The sequence below is a fragment of the Corvus moneduloides genome, chromosome 8 (assembly GCF_009650955.1).
Source record: "Corvus moneduloides isolate bCorMon1 chromosome 8, bCorMon1.pri, whole genome shotgun sequence".
In the NCBI taxonomy this organism is placed as follows: Eukaryota; Metazoa; Chordata; class Aves; order Passeriformes; family Corvidae; genus Corvus; species Corvus moneduloides.
In genome coordinates this window covers 26,880,903-26,896,880 of record NC_045483.1, presented here as the reverse complement: position 1 = coordinate 26,896,880, position 15,978 = coordinate 26,880,903, and the positions used below count along the sequence as shown (strand labels likewise).

General features: G+C 41.2%; 1 protein-coding gene across 1 annotated transcript; it reads right to left on the bottom strand.

Moving 5' to 3' along the window:
- Positions 1 to 273: 273 nt before the first annotated feature.
- On the bottom strand, positions 274 to 14,753 carry RGR (retinal G protein coupled receptor). The gene is made up of 7 exons (XM_032116765.1): positions 14,541 to 14,753; positions 11,575 to 11,731; positions 10,735 to 10,856; positions 4,556 to 4,709; positions 3,876 to 3,993; positions 2,319 to 2,432; positions 274 to 1,412 (listed from the first exon to the last, which is right to left on the bottom strand). The coding sequence occupies exons 1-7, from the start codon at positions 14,617 to 14,619 to the stop codon at positions 1,269 to 1,271; spliced, it is 888 nt and encodes a 295-aa protein (XP_031972656.1). The 5' UTR covers positions 14,620 to 14,753; the 3' UTR covers positions 274 to 1,268.
- Between the last annotated feature and the right edge of the window lie 1,225 nt (positions 14,754 to 15,978).

Genomic DNA, 15,978 nt, shown 5'->3' with positions numbered 1-15,978 from the left:
CTTTCAGGATTGTACCATCTACCCTTCTGTAACCCATAAACAACTGGTTTCCCTTTAAGTATGTTGGAAGGCATCAAAAGGATGGATCAATTTTTTCCTTGGTTAGTTTCAAAAACCCTTTCACTGTCAATGCTTGGAAATGAACCATATGACCCCTGTAAGTATCAATTAGGTTTGCTTTTTTTGTACACACTATCTCTCCTAATCTGTGTTGTGCACGTATTTTTTTACAAATGGGCAATTCTGAGACGCATCTTGTAATACCAGACGACATCAACTGACAGTTTTTCATTCCATGAGCAATATGAGCAACATGAGCAAATACAAGTGTTTAAAACGGACATTTCTGGTAGTTTAAAATACATATGAATTCTGATAATTATGAAAGTGACTTTTTAATTGCTCAGACTCTTTAATCACAACTGATTCAGTGATTGCTTTCACTTACGTAGACCATAGGGGAATTTAACGGAAGATGTGAAGTTAATTTTTATTCTTATGACATTTTTTGAACAGAATCTGATTCATACCTCCCTTTAGTTCTCGCTCAATGTTCAACAAAAAGATGAATGTTTATGATGGACTATAAGCTTTTGATTGTCCTGCTAGGCAGCAGCTGCAAAATCTGCTGTAGTTTAGTGTGTGACAAAGCTGAATGTCACCCAGTGATTCATTTGAATGGGAGCCAAGCTAATATTCCTTACTGGGGAAATATGCTCACTAAAATGTTTTTATGGAACTAGGATGTCAGATTCATGATAGAAATTTGGAAACTCCTGTTCTGGGTGCATTGAAAATGAGTTGTTCAGATGAACAAGCTATTTATACAGACGTGGTTAATACTGGCTACTGGTTTAATCTTTTAGTAATCCAGACATTACCATATGGACAACCTGCACAGATTGATCTGATGAGGCCTCACTGGATAAATGAATATCCTACTTCAGTTAATTTGCTGAGCTTTATGATAGCTTTTATGAGGAGAAAATAAATGCTTTCCAGCACATATTTTATTCGCAGTGACATATAAAATGAGACTGATGACAATCAACATGGATTTAAGGCAGCTTGTTTGACAAGCAGCTCATGATGGTTTGGACAGTTATCTGGAGGGCTTTCTTTCCATCCTTCATTGTGTGTAGCCAATGCACAGCCTTTCCAATGTGGAACCACCTTTGCACATACATATCAGAGAATGCACTCAGTTTTCTCTTGAATTTTGCTTTCAGTGATGTACTCACAGTAATTTTGTTTAATGCCATAATGGATTATTTAGTTTTGTTATCAACCTCTGCTTTCTCCATCTTCTGTCCTGTGAGGAACTGCCATATTCCTCCTCTGTAGTTCTCATTTCCCAGGGCATATACAAAGGCATCCACTGTTGGCACAGTCTTGGCAATAAGGGCAGGAATCTGTCATGAGACACAATATTTATTACTAGGAAAACACACCAAGAAGCCAATGGGCTGATTTCAGCCTATGTTCAGTTTCCCTTTACCAAAAAAAAGCCTGTTTCCAATGGCATTAGCTTGCTACTCCCAGAGAGAGGAGAAGTTAAAGCAGTTTGGCTGGTTGCAAGTCCTACTCAGGAAATTATAGTCTCCAGGAGGAAGAATTTTGGTTGGCATTGCCTGAAACAGGGATAGTTCAGTTGAGAGTGAATACAAACACTTAGGAGGAGTGGAAGGTGTGCCATGGACACCTTTGGACCGATGGATGAAGAGGCTGATGTTGCTAACACATTTAATGTGGATACTGATTACAGTAATGCATTTGGTGACCTGAAACTGGGCTGATTTTGGGGCACTGAATGAAAGCTGAAAGGTTTGATGGGATATTACTGAGTCCCAATAGTGGTTTTGGAGCCAAGACTCATAAAAGAAAGGGGAAAAATGAGGCAGCATAACCTTAGGAGTGATTAATTACAGCTTCCTTGAGGAGAGAGAAGTATTAGAAATATGAATGAGACAAACAGTTTCTTTATAACTGTAAATTCTGAGCTGGTGCCACAAAAAGCTCCTACATGGCATAGAACAGTACAGGCTACAGACCCCTGACTAAGTGCTGAAGAAAAATACCCCGACTTCCTACATTTTTGCTTGATCAAAGCAGTAATGCAATGCCTGTTATATCACTGTGCTTACCTGTTTTCACTAAAAAATGGTAGATGAACAGAACGCTTTGAGGAAAAGGACTACTTCTTACATATGTTTTTACAGGTAAACCCAGTTATCAGTAAACTGGCATTGTTCATAGAGACAGAGAGAGGAGAGTAAGGAGAATGCCATCGTTTGGGTTCTGAGGTGGCACCGACGTACCATGCGGTATTTTGGTGGAATGAACATCACATTTTCCACTGCTGCATAGGAGCACAGGAGGCAATAGGGACCCCAGCAAATGACCAGCGTCTTCAATGGTAAACCAGTATTAAACTGAAAAACAAGAGCAATAGGTTTCTTTTTGTTTCACAATCACACGCTACAACAAATGGGTGGGAGAGGTCCTGTGAGACCGTGGTTTGTGTTCAGCAGCAGGAGAGGATCAGCCAACAGGATATGGGATAGCACAGTGCAGCAGCACCAAGGCCTTGATCCTGGGCATGGGTGGGGAGTGGCAGAGGTGGCAAAACACCTTAGGGTATATCAGACAAATCAGTGTGTGCTAGATATAGAAGTCGTGGCCAGTAATTGCTGCTGAGAGGAGAGAGCAATGTGAAAATCGAAAAGCAGATTAAAAGGAATGATATTTTGCTGACTTCTTAGATGGTCTTGCAGACAAACTGTGTGAAGCCACTGCTATGGTGGTGCAACAGATGCATGCAGTAGCTGTGTTGTGGTAGTAAGATTCCTCTGTCCTTCATGCTAGGGCCCTATCCATGGTGTTCATGGCCAGCTGTTCCCAAGTATCTTACAAATATTAATGACTAAGGAAGTGATAATTTTATCCTTAAATTTTCTGTATTGTAACTTGTCTGCACAGCTACAGAATATCATGAGGAAGAAATCACATTCTAGTGCATTTAAACTCTCTGGAAAAAAGTAATAAACATAATAATGAACACTAAGATTTGTTCAATAAATATATAGAGGGCACATGTATTTATTCCAGTCAGCTACAAACAAGTCTGCCTGGCTGTCTCTGTCGATATAACATTTCTCTTGAGAACTGACTGTCTTTACTGAGTGCATGGGTCAGGCTGTGACCACCAGCCATGTGTAGTGCCCCAGACTGTATGGCCTGCACCTCAGCAAACAACTCATATAATCACCACATTACATTCCCATAAACCTGCCACACCAGAACCATTCCTTTGTTTCCAGCTCATAAAGATTTCTGAATTTCCTCAGCCAAGTGTAAACACAGTGTGTACGGGAAGGCCCTTCTCCCCCATGGGGTGCCTGCGTGTTTCCTTGCAGAGCTGCAGTTCTGTCTGACTTCCTCAACCATAAACCAAAGACCTGTAGCAAAGCAGGAACTAGCAATCCTTCCAGAGATAAATTTCTCTGGATAAATATTGATATGCTATTGGCAAATATTCTGTAAGCTCTGTGTTTGTTTTTTGAGGAGAGTTGGACCAGTGTTGATGGAAGGGAATCTTCAGGATGACTGGTCCAACTCCCTCTTTGATGGGGAATCAGCACTAGGTCAGGGCAGATGTGGCCATCTGGTAAAATGCTGACATTTCCAAGGATGGTGTTTCCATGAACTTTCTGAATGGCCTCATCCTGTGTTGCTCTACCCTCCTACTTAAGTAGCACTGGGGGGTTAGCACAGAAGGAGCTGAGTCAAAGTCTTTGTGAAAGAAATTGGGTTTTTTTAAGGACTTTGTCTCTACTGGATGCAGGCGATTGCAGGGGCTGAGGGAGCTTTCTTACCTTAAAGTGCCCAGTTTTCCTGAACTTTTGGTGTATGGACTGATAAGCCGTCATCATGATGAAGCCTGGGATCATGAAATTGAAAGTGGACAGAGCAAAAAGGAATGTGACATAGTTTCTGGAAAAGGTGAGGAGGGAAAGAAAAAAGAGGGTGTTAATTTCTCTTGAGTGCATCCCTGTAAACTTGCTGTAAGTATATACCAAACTGTATTTTTAAATTGGTAAAACCAGTTTTGTCAATGTGCAGCATTTGCTGATGGCCAGTTAAGCCATGCTGTTGTGTGCGGGATGGATTGTGTCGAAAATCACAACAGCTGTTTGTATTCTAAACTCAAACACCCCTACGTGGACATCTGTGCTGGACTGCATAAAGCCAAAAGCATTCTGAAAGAGTTTCAAGCCCTAAACCCAGAAAAGATGCAGCGTATAGATGCGTGAGGGAGTTTCAGAAAGCTGAGCACCCTCCTTTCCCACAGAGGAAGCTGACTTTAGCTGTTCCACATGCCACCATGCAAGTCCAGGCAGCCTTGGGTGATGCCTGGCTTGTCCCAGCTGCTGGGCAGGGACATCTCCCCCAGCAACAGTGGTGGGCACAGCTGGGGGTTTTGTGTGCCACCAAGACCATCCTAGGGGATGACAGCCTCCACTCTGCTCCTGTGGGAGCTGGCCCTGGCCCTCACCTGTCCCCTTTGCTGTAGTCCAGGGTGCAGCAGGTTCGGAGGGGTTCGTAGTTGTATTCTCCCCACCCCAGTAAGGGCATTATGGACCAGAAGGCAGCAAACAGCCATGCAAACACCATCATGGAGGCAGCCGTGCTCCACTGCAGCCTGCTCCCTGTGGAAGAGAAAAGAGGCTCTCCATGTCCCGAACAAAACCACTGGAAACAGCTGTCAGGCCCTTGGGCCTCAGGCAGAAACAAGCAAGTGTCTGTGTTTTGTATCCTGAAGCTGACCCGAGTCTGGAGGAATCAGTCTTGCATAAAATACGAAGGAAGCTTTTAGGAAACAGCAAACTGTACTTCCCTTTTGTGTGTTTTACTTGGACAAACGCTGTATTGCTGCTCGGTTTTGCACCACGCTGGAGATACAGCTGCTGTTATGAACATTATATTCTTGTGTTTTGGGAATGTGTTTAAGGACACAGATGAGGCAGAGAGTAGAATGAACAGGGTGATGCAATAAATAGCGTTTGAAGAAACAGAGTCCCATTGCAGAGTGTGGGTCAGATCAGAAACGTGACTCTGCACACACTCCCCAGCCCCTGCCTACTTCCTTCCTGCCTGGCCAGGAGTGCAGGGCATGTGGGGATATCTAATACACCCTTTTCTAAAATTACTGGTCATCAATATACATGTGTGTGTATATATATACAACCTGACAACAGAGCTTGTTCTAAAACTACTGCTGGACAAGTAATTTTCCCCCTAAGATCATCACTTATCCTAGGAAATGTGAAGCTCAGCATTAGTAATTTTTTTTCTAATTTTATAATAAAGTGTTCCCTTGTGCCCATCTCATCCAGTTCCATCAAATACCATAGGAATGAAATGAAATGAAAGATTGGAAACTTCAGAAGACACAGGAAGTATTTATTCATGGAGAAGGCAGGCAGGATTCCTTGCTGCTGCAGGATGTTGTGCTAGTCTCGCTGCTTGCATGTAAAAAGGTCTGGATAATTTTGTTACAGACCCACATCTGTCATCCTGGCTGTGCTGAGCAGCCCATGACGCCAGCAGCACCAGCAAGGAGAACAGTGACTTTCCTCAGCACTCCTTTCTAATCAAATCTCCCATTACGGACAAGTAGTGATGCAATTTTCACTGAGGCTGGGAAGCAATCTTTTTGTCTGCCCTTAGACAGCAGCATCATGACAGGAGGCAGGAAGATTCAGGCCAATTCTGAACTTTCCCTCAGAGGTGAAGGACGGGGGATGAGGTGCATGAGGTGAGTCCTTGCCATGGGGTCAGACGTGGCTGACTCGTGGGTGAAGGACATGTGGGGGCCTCGTAGGCTGGAGATCCCCATAAAGGAGCAGCTCCAGGAGGAACCACAAACTCTACAGTAGCTATTTTGTGTTGTACTGTTCTTGTATATTTTAAGAAAGGAAAATAAAGGATGTTAGTGAAACTGCCCTTTTACAGGAGTTCTGATTCCATCCCTCTCCTTTTTCTTATCTTCCAGAGGTTCTTCAGGGGAAAAAAATTAAAGTTTGAATTGCATTAAAAATCAACTTGGAAAATTCGTTTGGTGCAGGTGTTCAAAATTAATAATGGGAAAAGACAGTTGTACACATTGCAATTTAAATACAAAGGAGAATTAAAATCCTTTGTATGAAATAGTCTAGGTTTTATATTTGGTAGTTGCAAAAAACATTTTACTTTTTTAGTAATTTAAAACATTATTTTGGAATAAGTACTAATGAAGAATTATTAATAAGGACTAATATCTGTCTTTTGTATGATTACTACATAGAAGATATACTTTGGCTGCAAAGGCTTAAATATTGCTTTGTAGTACTGGCATAATATGACTCTAGAATTACATAGATGAAAATAAAATAATAGCTTTTGATTTAGGAGACTAGAAATACAAGTGCAACTTTTTAGTAATTTGTAATTATTATTAAACTCCCAGTCCAAAGAAGCAATGTAGCCTAAGCACCTTCTTGCTTTAGTGTTTGTGCCTTTTCTGTGAAAAACTGTGAGGAAAAGTTTATTTTAGTTACTTTTCCATGGGAGTTAGGGATCATAATTTTCTTATAGATGCAGAATAAAAGAACTATGCTGTAATGGAGGCTGGCACCAGGCATGTCTCAACAGCCTGCCTTTGGAAAGCTCGTTTCTGGGGCTGAGCTCATCTTTTCTCTCCTCTCACACTTAAGGGGCCTACTTTCGATGCTCAAAGAGGAGAGAATCAGAACTAACAAAATTAAATTTTTCCTTTTGGCTTTGACCTTTTGCAAAATGAGATTAATGGTGAAGTAGACCTGGTGAAATCAGCTGCTGGTTGACCCTCCAGAAAATATTTACACACACATCAGAAGTAGCTAAAAATGTGTGAATGTAAAATTACACAAGCTTGAGAGTATTTTGGTTTTACTCAGAAAAAACGCTTTCAGTACAAGAACAGTGAAAGAATCCTGCTGTGTTCACGTGGCAAAAATGTCCTCCCCTGAGAAAGCCAAGAGCAAGAGCTCAAGTTGAGAGCAGTTCAGTGGTTTTTGTGCACAGTAGGCCATTGCTTTACCTTAAATGCCTTCTCTTGGCCTGATAAAATTTAATGTAATAGCCGTGTAGGTCCTAATTCAATTAAATCATATATAGGGAGTTCAGCATATGCTTACAGATATAATTCCTAATTAGGGCCCAGTGCTGGCAGTTTGGTCCTTTTAAGTCTAATCGCTCTTGTGCTCTGGTTTTCTCTCTTTCAAAAGCAAAAAGGAAGCCTGTCTTTTCCACACAGTGAAATATTAATACAGGGAATTTAAAATGATTTCTCTAATTGCTTCGGAACAGAAAGAGTGCTCCCCCATCATTCAAAGATTACTAAAATTGTAATGCCAAAAGCTGAACTTTTAGGAAGTGCTATATAGAGCAGGGAACCTTAATCCTTTTGATCATGATGGCCAGTTTTTAGTGATATAATCATAAACTATATCTCCATGTTTAGTTTGTGGAAACATTCTTTTTTTTTTTTTTTTTTTTTTGTAAGATTTATGATTTATTCAAACATTTAGCTGATTTTTGCAAAGTGAAAAATACATCTCTGACACTGTGGCTAACTTTCAGCTAGATTTCAGTCTGCTGTTCAAAAGCAGTGTCTCAAGTAAAAGGTCAACAGGATTTTCTATGATGGAGGGGGAAAAAGTCCCTTTTCCTCATTCTTGCAAATGGTTAAGTTATTATAACTGTATAATATTAAGTTACAATATGTTCCAGGACAGTATGGTTTATACCAAACTTTATGACATGCATCATTTAAAATTAGCTAAGTTTGTCAAAGACAGAAATATCTGAAAATCTGCTAATCAAGAATATATATCAGTCATAAGTAAAATAGGTGTTAGTACCTACTTCATCTGCAGTGCAAAAAGCACCAGTCACTGGTGCTCACAAGTATTCATTTTTTGTAGGAATAAGAAAGCTGTAATGTGTAACAGCTACTTTTGTGCATATAATTATAAAAAGCTCTTTAAAATAACTTAATTAAGGGATTTTTTTTTCCTGTGGTTCTCCATGATCTTAGAACTGTCTTGGTGATTGCCTCCTGCTTCAGAGAAAAATGCAAGATCTGTACAAACATTGACATCTTGTCAGGGAAAACTGATACAGGTGCAAAGCTAGATGAAGGGAATGTGGCAGGGTGGCTGCAGTGTGACAGGAGTCTAGGATTTACTCCTAATTTGACAGAGCTGACAGCTTCAATTGGAGCAACCCAGGTTACCTTGGTTGTTAAGGATTAGATAAAAGTCACTATAACTCTACTTTTTGAAATTGAGTGCTGCTGTGAAATCCCTGCTAGTTTTGTTTGTCTTCTCTTTTAAAATATTGAGAGAAGTACTGATATAAATCACTTTAGATTTACTGTTTCCTCATAATTCTTAAATGCAAGTTAAAAATCTTTGGTATTTTTTTCTTTCCTTTTAATTCTGTAACTGTATGCTGTACTTATGAACTGACCAGGATCCTTCTCCTCTTCACAAGCTTCTGATGGCACCACGAATGGTCAGAGAGGGAGAACTGACAATGTCTACCTTGATTTGAACTGTCACCTTCTCTCCTGAATACTTGGCTGCTGAGAGGCAGCTTCCTCAGAATTTGTGCTTTTCTTCTTCACCATCAGGCACTTACATAAAACTACTTCTGTTTTCTCCTTTGCCCCCAATGATCAAATTTTAAGAGCTTTTTTTCCCATCTTGCTAGAGATTGACATTGATACCCTTCGGAATCCCCTGCTTTTTCTACTCTCATTGCATAGTTTTAGGTTATTTCTGTAGTTCTCTCCTCTTTGCTGTGAAAGTAGCATCTCATAAACCCCAGAACCACACTTAGGGGATGAAAAGAGAGTTGCCCAGTATGGTTGCCTGGACGTTAAAAAAAAACAAGGGAGGGGAGAATAAAATATCTTGACCTTCTCTGTCATATGGGGTGATAATACTATTTTCTTCCATATGCCAAGCAATGTCAACCTGATTTCTGGTGGGTGACTTGTCTAGTTACCAATACACTTTAAAGGTAGTGCTTTGTCACTTAGGGTTGTGCTGACTTCCAAATCTAAAAACCTGGTCAATTTTCAGAATGTTAGTGAGCAAATTTGTGTTATTAGCATACAGAATGGTTGTAAAGTCCCAAGTTATCCTATCATCATAGTAATCTCTCACATTCTCATCAGCTCTTTCTTCCCAGAAATATGGATAGTGGATAATCAAGTGCCAAGCTGAGGAATGCCACAACAAAGTTGTTTTTGGGAAACAGTTTGGACATAACAAAAAAGCCTGAGGATGATGTAATTGAGTCTGGAAGGAGTACCAGATCCTGGGGAATGAAGATAAAAGGCTGATAGCTTTGATTTTTAGGTAAAGCTATTTTGTACCTTCTGTACAGGCATGCAACTCTCACCAGTGTCAACAGGAGTTTAATGTATGGATTGAGAACACAGTATAGCCTGTAGGCTTGGTATGGCATATCTATGAAATATGACTTAATCTTTTTTGCAATCAGCATGTGAAGAATTGAACTAGCAGGGGCTGGTTTTACTGGAATAACCACAGGGCATGAGCATCTTCTGGGTTTCTGGTTTTGTTTTGTTGTTCAAAATGTTCACTATAGGAGCCATGTTTGGCTATCAGTTTGTAACAATTGGAGCAAAGTAAAGAAGCTCGTGCCCTTAGGGTTCTTCTGCCTGTGCTCTTAATGTACTGTATGCTCTTGACTGGAGGAGTGCATGACACAAAAGCATTAAAGCCAATGTGGCAGAGAGTAAAATGTCTTTCCCAGACATGCTTATTTTCAGGCTCTCTTGTAAAATACAGATGCTCCTCTCCCAGCTCCAAATGCATTTCAGTGTCCAAGGGGTGTTAGTATGGATTTCGCTCACAGCCTGCATTATTTGGGGCCTTTGTCTAGACATGAAAAAATACATATCTTTTCCTGAGCTGAATTCCTGTAAAAATTGCAGAACAAAAATGTTGGCAGCCTTTCCACCCTCAGCAGGATCATCAGACTGACTATATTCCCTGTGTGGTTTGGGTGTGTTTTGCCATTTGCTGCTAAAATCACATGTAGGCTGTGCCTGAAAGGCTGTGTGGGTATAGATGTCTCTTGCACCCCAAAATACCTGTGTGTTGCACAAAGGGGCTGCTGAGCTCTGTCTGCCCGATCATGCCTCTGCATGGGCTCTGTTCCAGTCACCATCTCTGCAGAGGCAGCTCTCTGCTTACACCAAATTTCTCTATAATTAGTAAACTCTGCATGGACATGATGATCTGTTTGGTGCACAGCAGGGTGTTGGATGAAAGCCCAAGATGAATAGATTTTTCTTCAATATGAGGAGTTGGATTTTTTGGGGGGATTTTGTTTTAAAGATTACCAATGGGTTAAGAGAAAGCATGGCAAGAGGGTCACAAACTGGATGCGATGATGATGAGGAAGTGTCTCCTGCAGGTGGTTGATGATTGCCTCCTGTATGGGAAGAGGTCCTTTGGAGAAACTTTTTATATTTGCTCTATCTAGTGTGTAAGATAAACAAACTTATATATAAGATACACAAATAATAACTGTGTGCTTGCTTTGATTCTCAGAAATCTAAGCCAGCTTTTTGCAGGATGTGGGTAAGGTTGTGAGGTAAATTGAAGCCCTTACTTGTACAGTAGTGATGGTATCGGTCCCAGGCGACGGCAGCGCTGGAGCTAATGCTGGCCAGTGCTGTCAGGAAGCCATGGAATCCATGGATTTGACAGCCATCGGAGCCATAGGGCCAGTATCTGTCAACAAACAAGGAATATATTAAGAAAACGACAGAGAAAGGTGAAGACATGTTTGGAAATTGCATTAACAGAGAGGGTAAAACGATAGCCTGTGCTTATGCTATCTGTCTGAGAAACACTGTGAAAGATGTTACTGTGCTTGCTTTTAGGCATTTGCCAGCATTTTTCTTGCTGTGGTGTCTCTTACAGTACAACAGCTATTTGTATTCTTAATACTGAGAAGAAAATATAACCCTGCATCTGTGTATTGAAAAGTTGGGGTTTTTAAATTTGAAATGTACGTTTCATCCAATTATCTAGGTCTTCAAGATTTGCCCTCTTTGTGAGGAGCCAATTTGTCAATTTGTGCAAGTCAGTGCAACACAACAAATAGATACAGACTTGCAGACAAATTTGGGGTCAATCTAGAGGTTTAGTGAAGTGATATTTTGATACTCAAGTAGCTTCTATAACTGGTAAAGCTGTCTGGTTAAATGTCTTCTCTAGTCAGTCTTATAATCTGTCAATAATTATATGCAGTAAAATCTGCTTTTCTACTTGCCTGGTAGAACCACATAGAGTTTTGTTTTGCTGTTTCAGATTGAAGGAATGAGAAGGTTGGCTACGTGTTACGGTAGGAAGAGCGATATTTAATTAGTTAGACCTCTTAGAACTTAAGCTGTTAATTTTCATGTGGTTTTCCTGAGCATGCTTCAGGAAAACCCTTCTGCCATACCTGAGGAAGCTGGAAAAGGCAGCGATGAAGGCATTGATGCAGATGCCGCAGTCGGCCAGGGCAATGCTGAGAACCAGAAGATTGCTGGGAGTTCGGAGCTCTTTGATTTTTCGGAAAGAAATAATTGTCAAGCCATTGAGACAGAAACCAAGCAGGGCTGAAAGACAGAATTGTTTGGTGTGATTCAACTGGACATGGAAAATATCTACAATGACGCTGCTGTTTTCTTTGATGAGAGAACAGTAATTAAAGTGGAATCTTATGCTCAGGGAATAGATCTGTAGTGGTCAGTCTGCACGCAAGTTACAAAGGCTTTCAGAAGAGAAGTTGTAGGTGACAGCTCAAGCCAGTGCTTCAGACTTCATCAGTCATGTGGGGCAGAACTGGTTTGATCATATTTGTAATTCTGCCTTTTGTTATAACAAGAGAAACTGGATTGTCAGGCTCCATGCAGGGACACATGGTTCAGGGTTCAGAGCAAGGGAGATGTAGAGGAGGCAGTTTCAGGAGAGCTGAGAGCCTGCACGTGCTGCTGGTGTACACATATCCAGGCCTGACTTTGATAGAGAAATGGTTTGTATTTAATATAAATTAAAACATTCTTTTTTGTTTAAGCACAGAAATCCCTCAGCTATGTTTCAGTCAGCCTGCCTCCCTTTGGGCTTCTGTCTCAGGGAAGTCTACACAGTGCTTGAATCACACCAGCTCAATCTCATTACTGCCCCATGTCAATAGACTATACATGAAAAGGAATAATCTAATTATGAAAAGCAGTCACTGATAGATTTAAAAAAAATAAGTTTATGTTGGTACTCAGAGAGGGATCCAAGCAACCCAAGCTATTCAGCCAGCACAGAGCTGTGCCACCCTGAAATCCATCCTTCACTGGTTTAAACTCAGGCTTTGTCCTTTAATGCCCTTTTCAAGGTGACCTGAATTATTTTAGCTCTGATGAGGCTCTGACTCAACATCCAGTCTCTAAGTTTCAGTTAGATGAGAGGCACTATGTCTTTTTCTTTGTGTTCTTCTTGGAAAAAGAAATGATGTAGCACAGAAAAAATCCATATCCCCTAATTCTGTAAAGTAGTGTAGTTACTTATGCTTCTTGTCTTAATTCTGCAGTTACATAAGATGGATGATTTTTTTCTAGTCAAAAATCCTGCTTCTACCTTAATTGCATTAATGGCTGATGGCATAACCATAGTAACAGCTGATGTGTGTCTATCATTACACAACATGTAACAAAATATTTCCAGGAGAAAAGTTTGGAGCCATTTGAGATCGGCTGTTTTTATTTCCTCCCTGTCAGATTACCTCCCACCCACAGGGTAAAACTGCTGTCAGCTTTCCCAAATGCAGAGAAGCCTTTAGGAGAGATATGTTCTGAGCATATTTAGAGTAGAGCTGAGAGTTATTACTATATCAGCTTTTTTTTTTTTCTATCTTTTCCCTGGTTTTGGAAGCCTCAGGCTTTATCAGATTCTGCTATCTTGAAGGTCAGCATGAGTGTACAAATAGAGAACTTACTAAATTAAAAAAAAAGCTTTGAATTTTTGTTTTTAGATCAGCAAATGTGTCCACTTAATAAAGTGAATGTAGCTCTTCACCGCAACCTTTTTTTGCAAACTGCACTTAGACGCTGCCATAAAAAAAGGAGAGGTCCTATTGCCTTTGTCTCAGAATGTTTCAGAAAGTGAATTAATCCTTGATTATTTAGCTTGGTCTTCTAACCCAAATGACAATAATAAAGTTTTATTGCCAATCTACTGGGCACATACTGCCTAAAACCCAATGGAAAATACTTGTGTTTAGTAAAACATAAATGTATTAGACTATAGCTAGTTTAAACTGAAGGTTACCAGGGAGTGCTTTGCTTGAACTTCCACAGCTGCAGGTCCCCAGCAGGCTGCAGACCCCGGCGCAGGTCAGGGCTGGCAGGGCTGTGGTGCCACGAGCAGGTCCTGCCAGCACCCAGTGCTGTCCCTGTCCTCCTGCTGCTTCCCACCCCTCAGGATTTGGAGTGCAGAACCTGCCAGGCCATGCCAGGCTGTGCACATGGCTCAGGGACTGCCGGCCAGGCTTAGCCCTGGACTCTCTTTAGGCAGCAGCCTGCCCCTGGGCAAGAAATAGAAGCTTTTTTCTTTCTCTTCCAAGGAAGAGTGTCTGACAGCATTTCCAGCTTTCCTTTGCGGCCAGATATGAGCCTGGCTGCAAGGGGAAGGTGAGCACCCTTGGTCCATGTTCATGGGGTGAGCTAATGAGCTCATTCTGATGGTGCTTACAGCTTCTCCTCCTCTGCTGTTGGGCCCCATGATTCCCACATCCCCCTCTGAGCAGCACTATGCAGGATGGGATTCCAGGCCCTGGGACTGACACCAGCATAATCCCAGCTATAAGCCTTTCCTAGCTGCCAGGTAGATAAAAATTCACAGTTTTGTTGCAGTCTCACAACAAGTGGCATATCACAAGAAAAGATCACAGTGGCTAAATTAAATTGATATGATTTGTTACCTTTTACCCAGCAGCCATTAATTGAAGTGCTACTAATGTAGTCTGGATGTATGCTAACAGTTTATAGGTTTTTTTGGAGCTATCATGTTCGATTATAAGACAGCCATCACAACCCACAAAACCAGCAGTACAATTTTATTGAGAGATTATCAGTCATTTCAACTTCTTTCCCCAGAGGAAGATAAAATTGCCTTTAAAAGTCAAAAAATCCCCCAAAAACTTACATCCCAAATTCTTGAAAAGAGAGCTGAGTAGCAAGTACTTCACTGCCACAGCTATGCATAGAGCTTGCAGCTCACTGATTTACTCACCAGAAGTACAGGTGATGTAGCCACAGTAACCAGGGTCAGCATACCACAAATGCTGCTGTCTACTTCAATTTTCCTTTCCCCCTCTCACCAAAAATAATAGGAGGAAAAAATCTTATTGCTGCCAAGGTCCCACACCGAACTTACCTTCTACCAGCAGGGCAGTGCCAATGGCAAACACTTCTATTTCAGTGAAGCCTTCAGGGAGAGAGTGTGCAGTGACCATTTTTATGATAAATATGCCAAAAGATTTAACCTCTGCCCTCTGTTATAGCTGTAGGGCTGCCTTTTCTCTGGATCCCTCTACTTTCAGTAGCCCAAGGCTTCTTAAAGGAGCAGCTCACGTGCAAACACATGCTGTTATTATATAAAAGCTTTGGGGTTTTTTCTCCTGCCACTACAATCCCTGCAGGAATGTTATTAATGATGGGAATAGCATCAACCCACACTCCCCCTTCCCCTGCAAATCGTATTTCAGACACCAGCAAAATGAAAGCATTCATTGCAATTACAACAAGTTCTTTGTAGACACAAGATTAAGAAACCTGTCCAGTTAATTTTGCAACACTGGAAAAGAATTAAAGGTTGTGGGACAAAGGAAACATGCAATTGGGGAGTGACCTGAAAAACAAAGGGGCACTCATTGAGTTGATAATTAGAGGAAAAGTATGAACCAATAATTTCTGCAGCTTGTGGATCTTCCCCTCACACATGTTTTTAGAAACTGGCCAGCGTATTTTTCTGGCAATGACTGTTCTCTATATTAACATATTTCTTCTTTGTAACTGAGGCTTAAATTAATGTGCACACTGGCACAGCCTGTTTAAAGGCAAACACAAATTACTGATTTGGGGCCCTAAACATACAGGGATGTGAGTGAGTTGCTCAGTGGTGAGCACTCACAGGAATCACCTTACTGTCCTTTTGGAGATGTTTGGGGACTGGAGTCTGGGTGTACAGTGGCTCTGGAGTATGTGCAGTGTGCAGCCTGTCCAGCCTCCAGCTCATTGACTTAACAAGGTGCCACTAGCATGATCGTTGCCTCCTTGATCCATAACTTTCTTCATCCTGATAATCCTACTGCAAAATGGGAGCAAAAAGGGAGCTGAAGCACAGGGGATATTAGCTTCCCCATCTCAGGCCCCACACTGTGCTGACCTGGCTCCCAGCTGATTGAGGTTTCAGGCAGTGTGAATTTGCTCCAGATGCCATCAGAGCTTGTTCAGGTCTCCTCACTACATGGTGAAGGTGCATTTGTGGTCAGTGCTGTTGGTTGAAATAGTGGTGGGTTTTTGCAGTTTTCCTGAAATCTGTACTTTACAGGTTGTGATGCCCAGGAGAACTGATTAGAGCTTCAAGGCTGTTGTGAAACCATCTTGCTGTGTTTTTTGATCTCTGGTATTCAATTTACAGCTCTTTTTGATGTAGGTAATTGTCTTGATGGATATGCTCTTGGATTTTGAAGTAGAATTCAGGAGGGCATGATATATGTTAGGCTATACAGATGTGTGGTTTAAGCAGAGTACAATTACATTGCACCACATAAATCCATTGTTATGTTTGCCTCTCACTCACCTACATGTCT

Excerpts from the sequence above, each read along its gene's own strand:
- RGR (XM_032116765.1), bottom strand. The coding sequence starts at position 14,619 with ATGGTCACTGCACACTCTCTCCCTGAAGGCTTCACTGAAATAGAAGTG. Across the intron at positions 3,994-4,555 it reads GACTACAGCAAAGGGGACAG|AAACTATGTCACATTCCTTT; the intron begins GTGAGGGCCAGG and ends CACCTTTTCCAG. Across the intron at positions 1,413-2,318 it reads TTCCACCAAAATACCGCATG|ATTCCTGCCCTTATTGCCAA; the intron begins GTACGTCGGTGC and ends GTCTCATGACAG.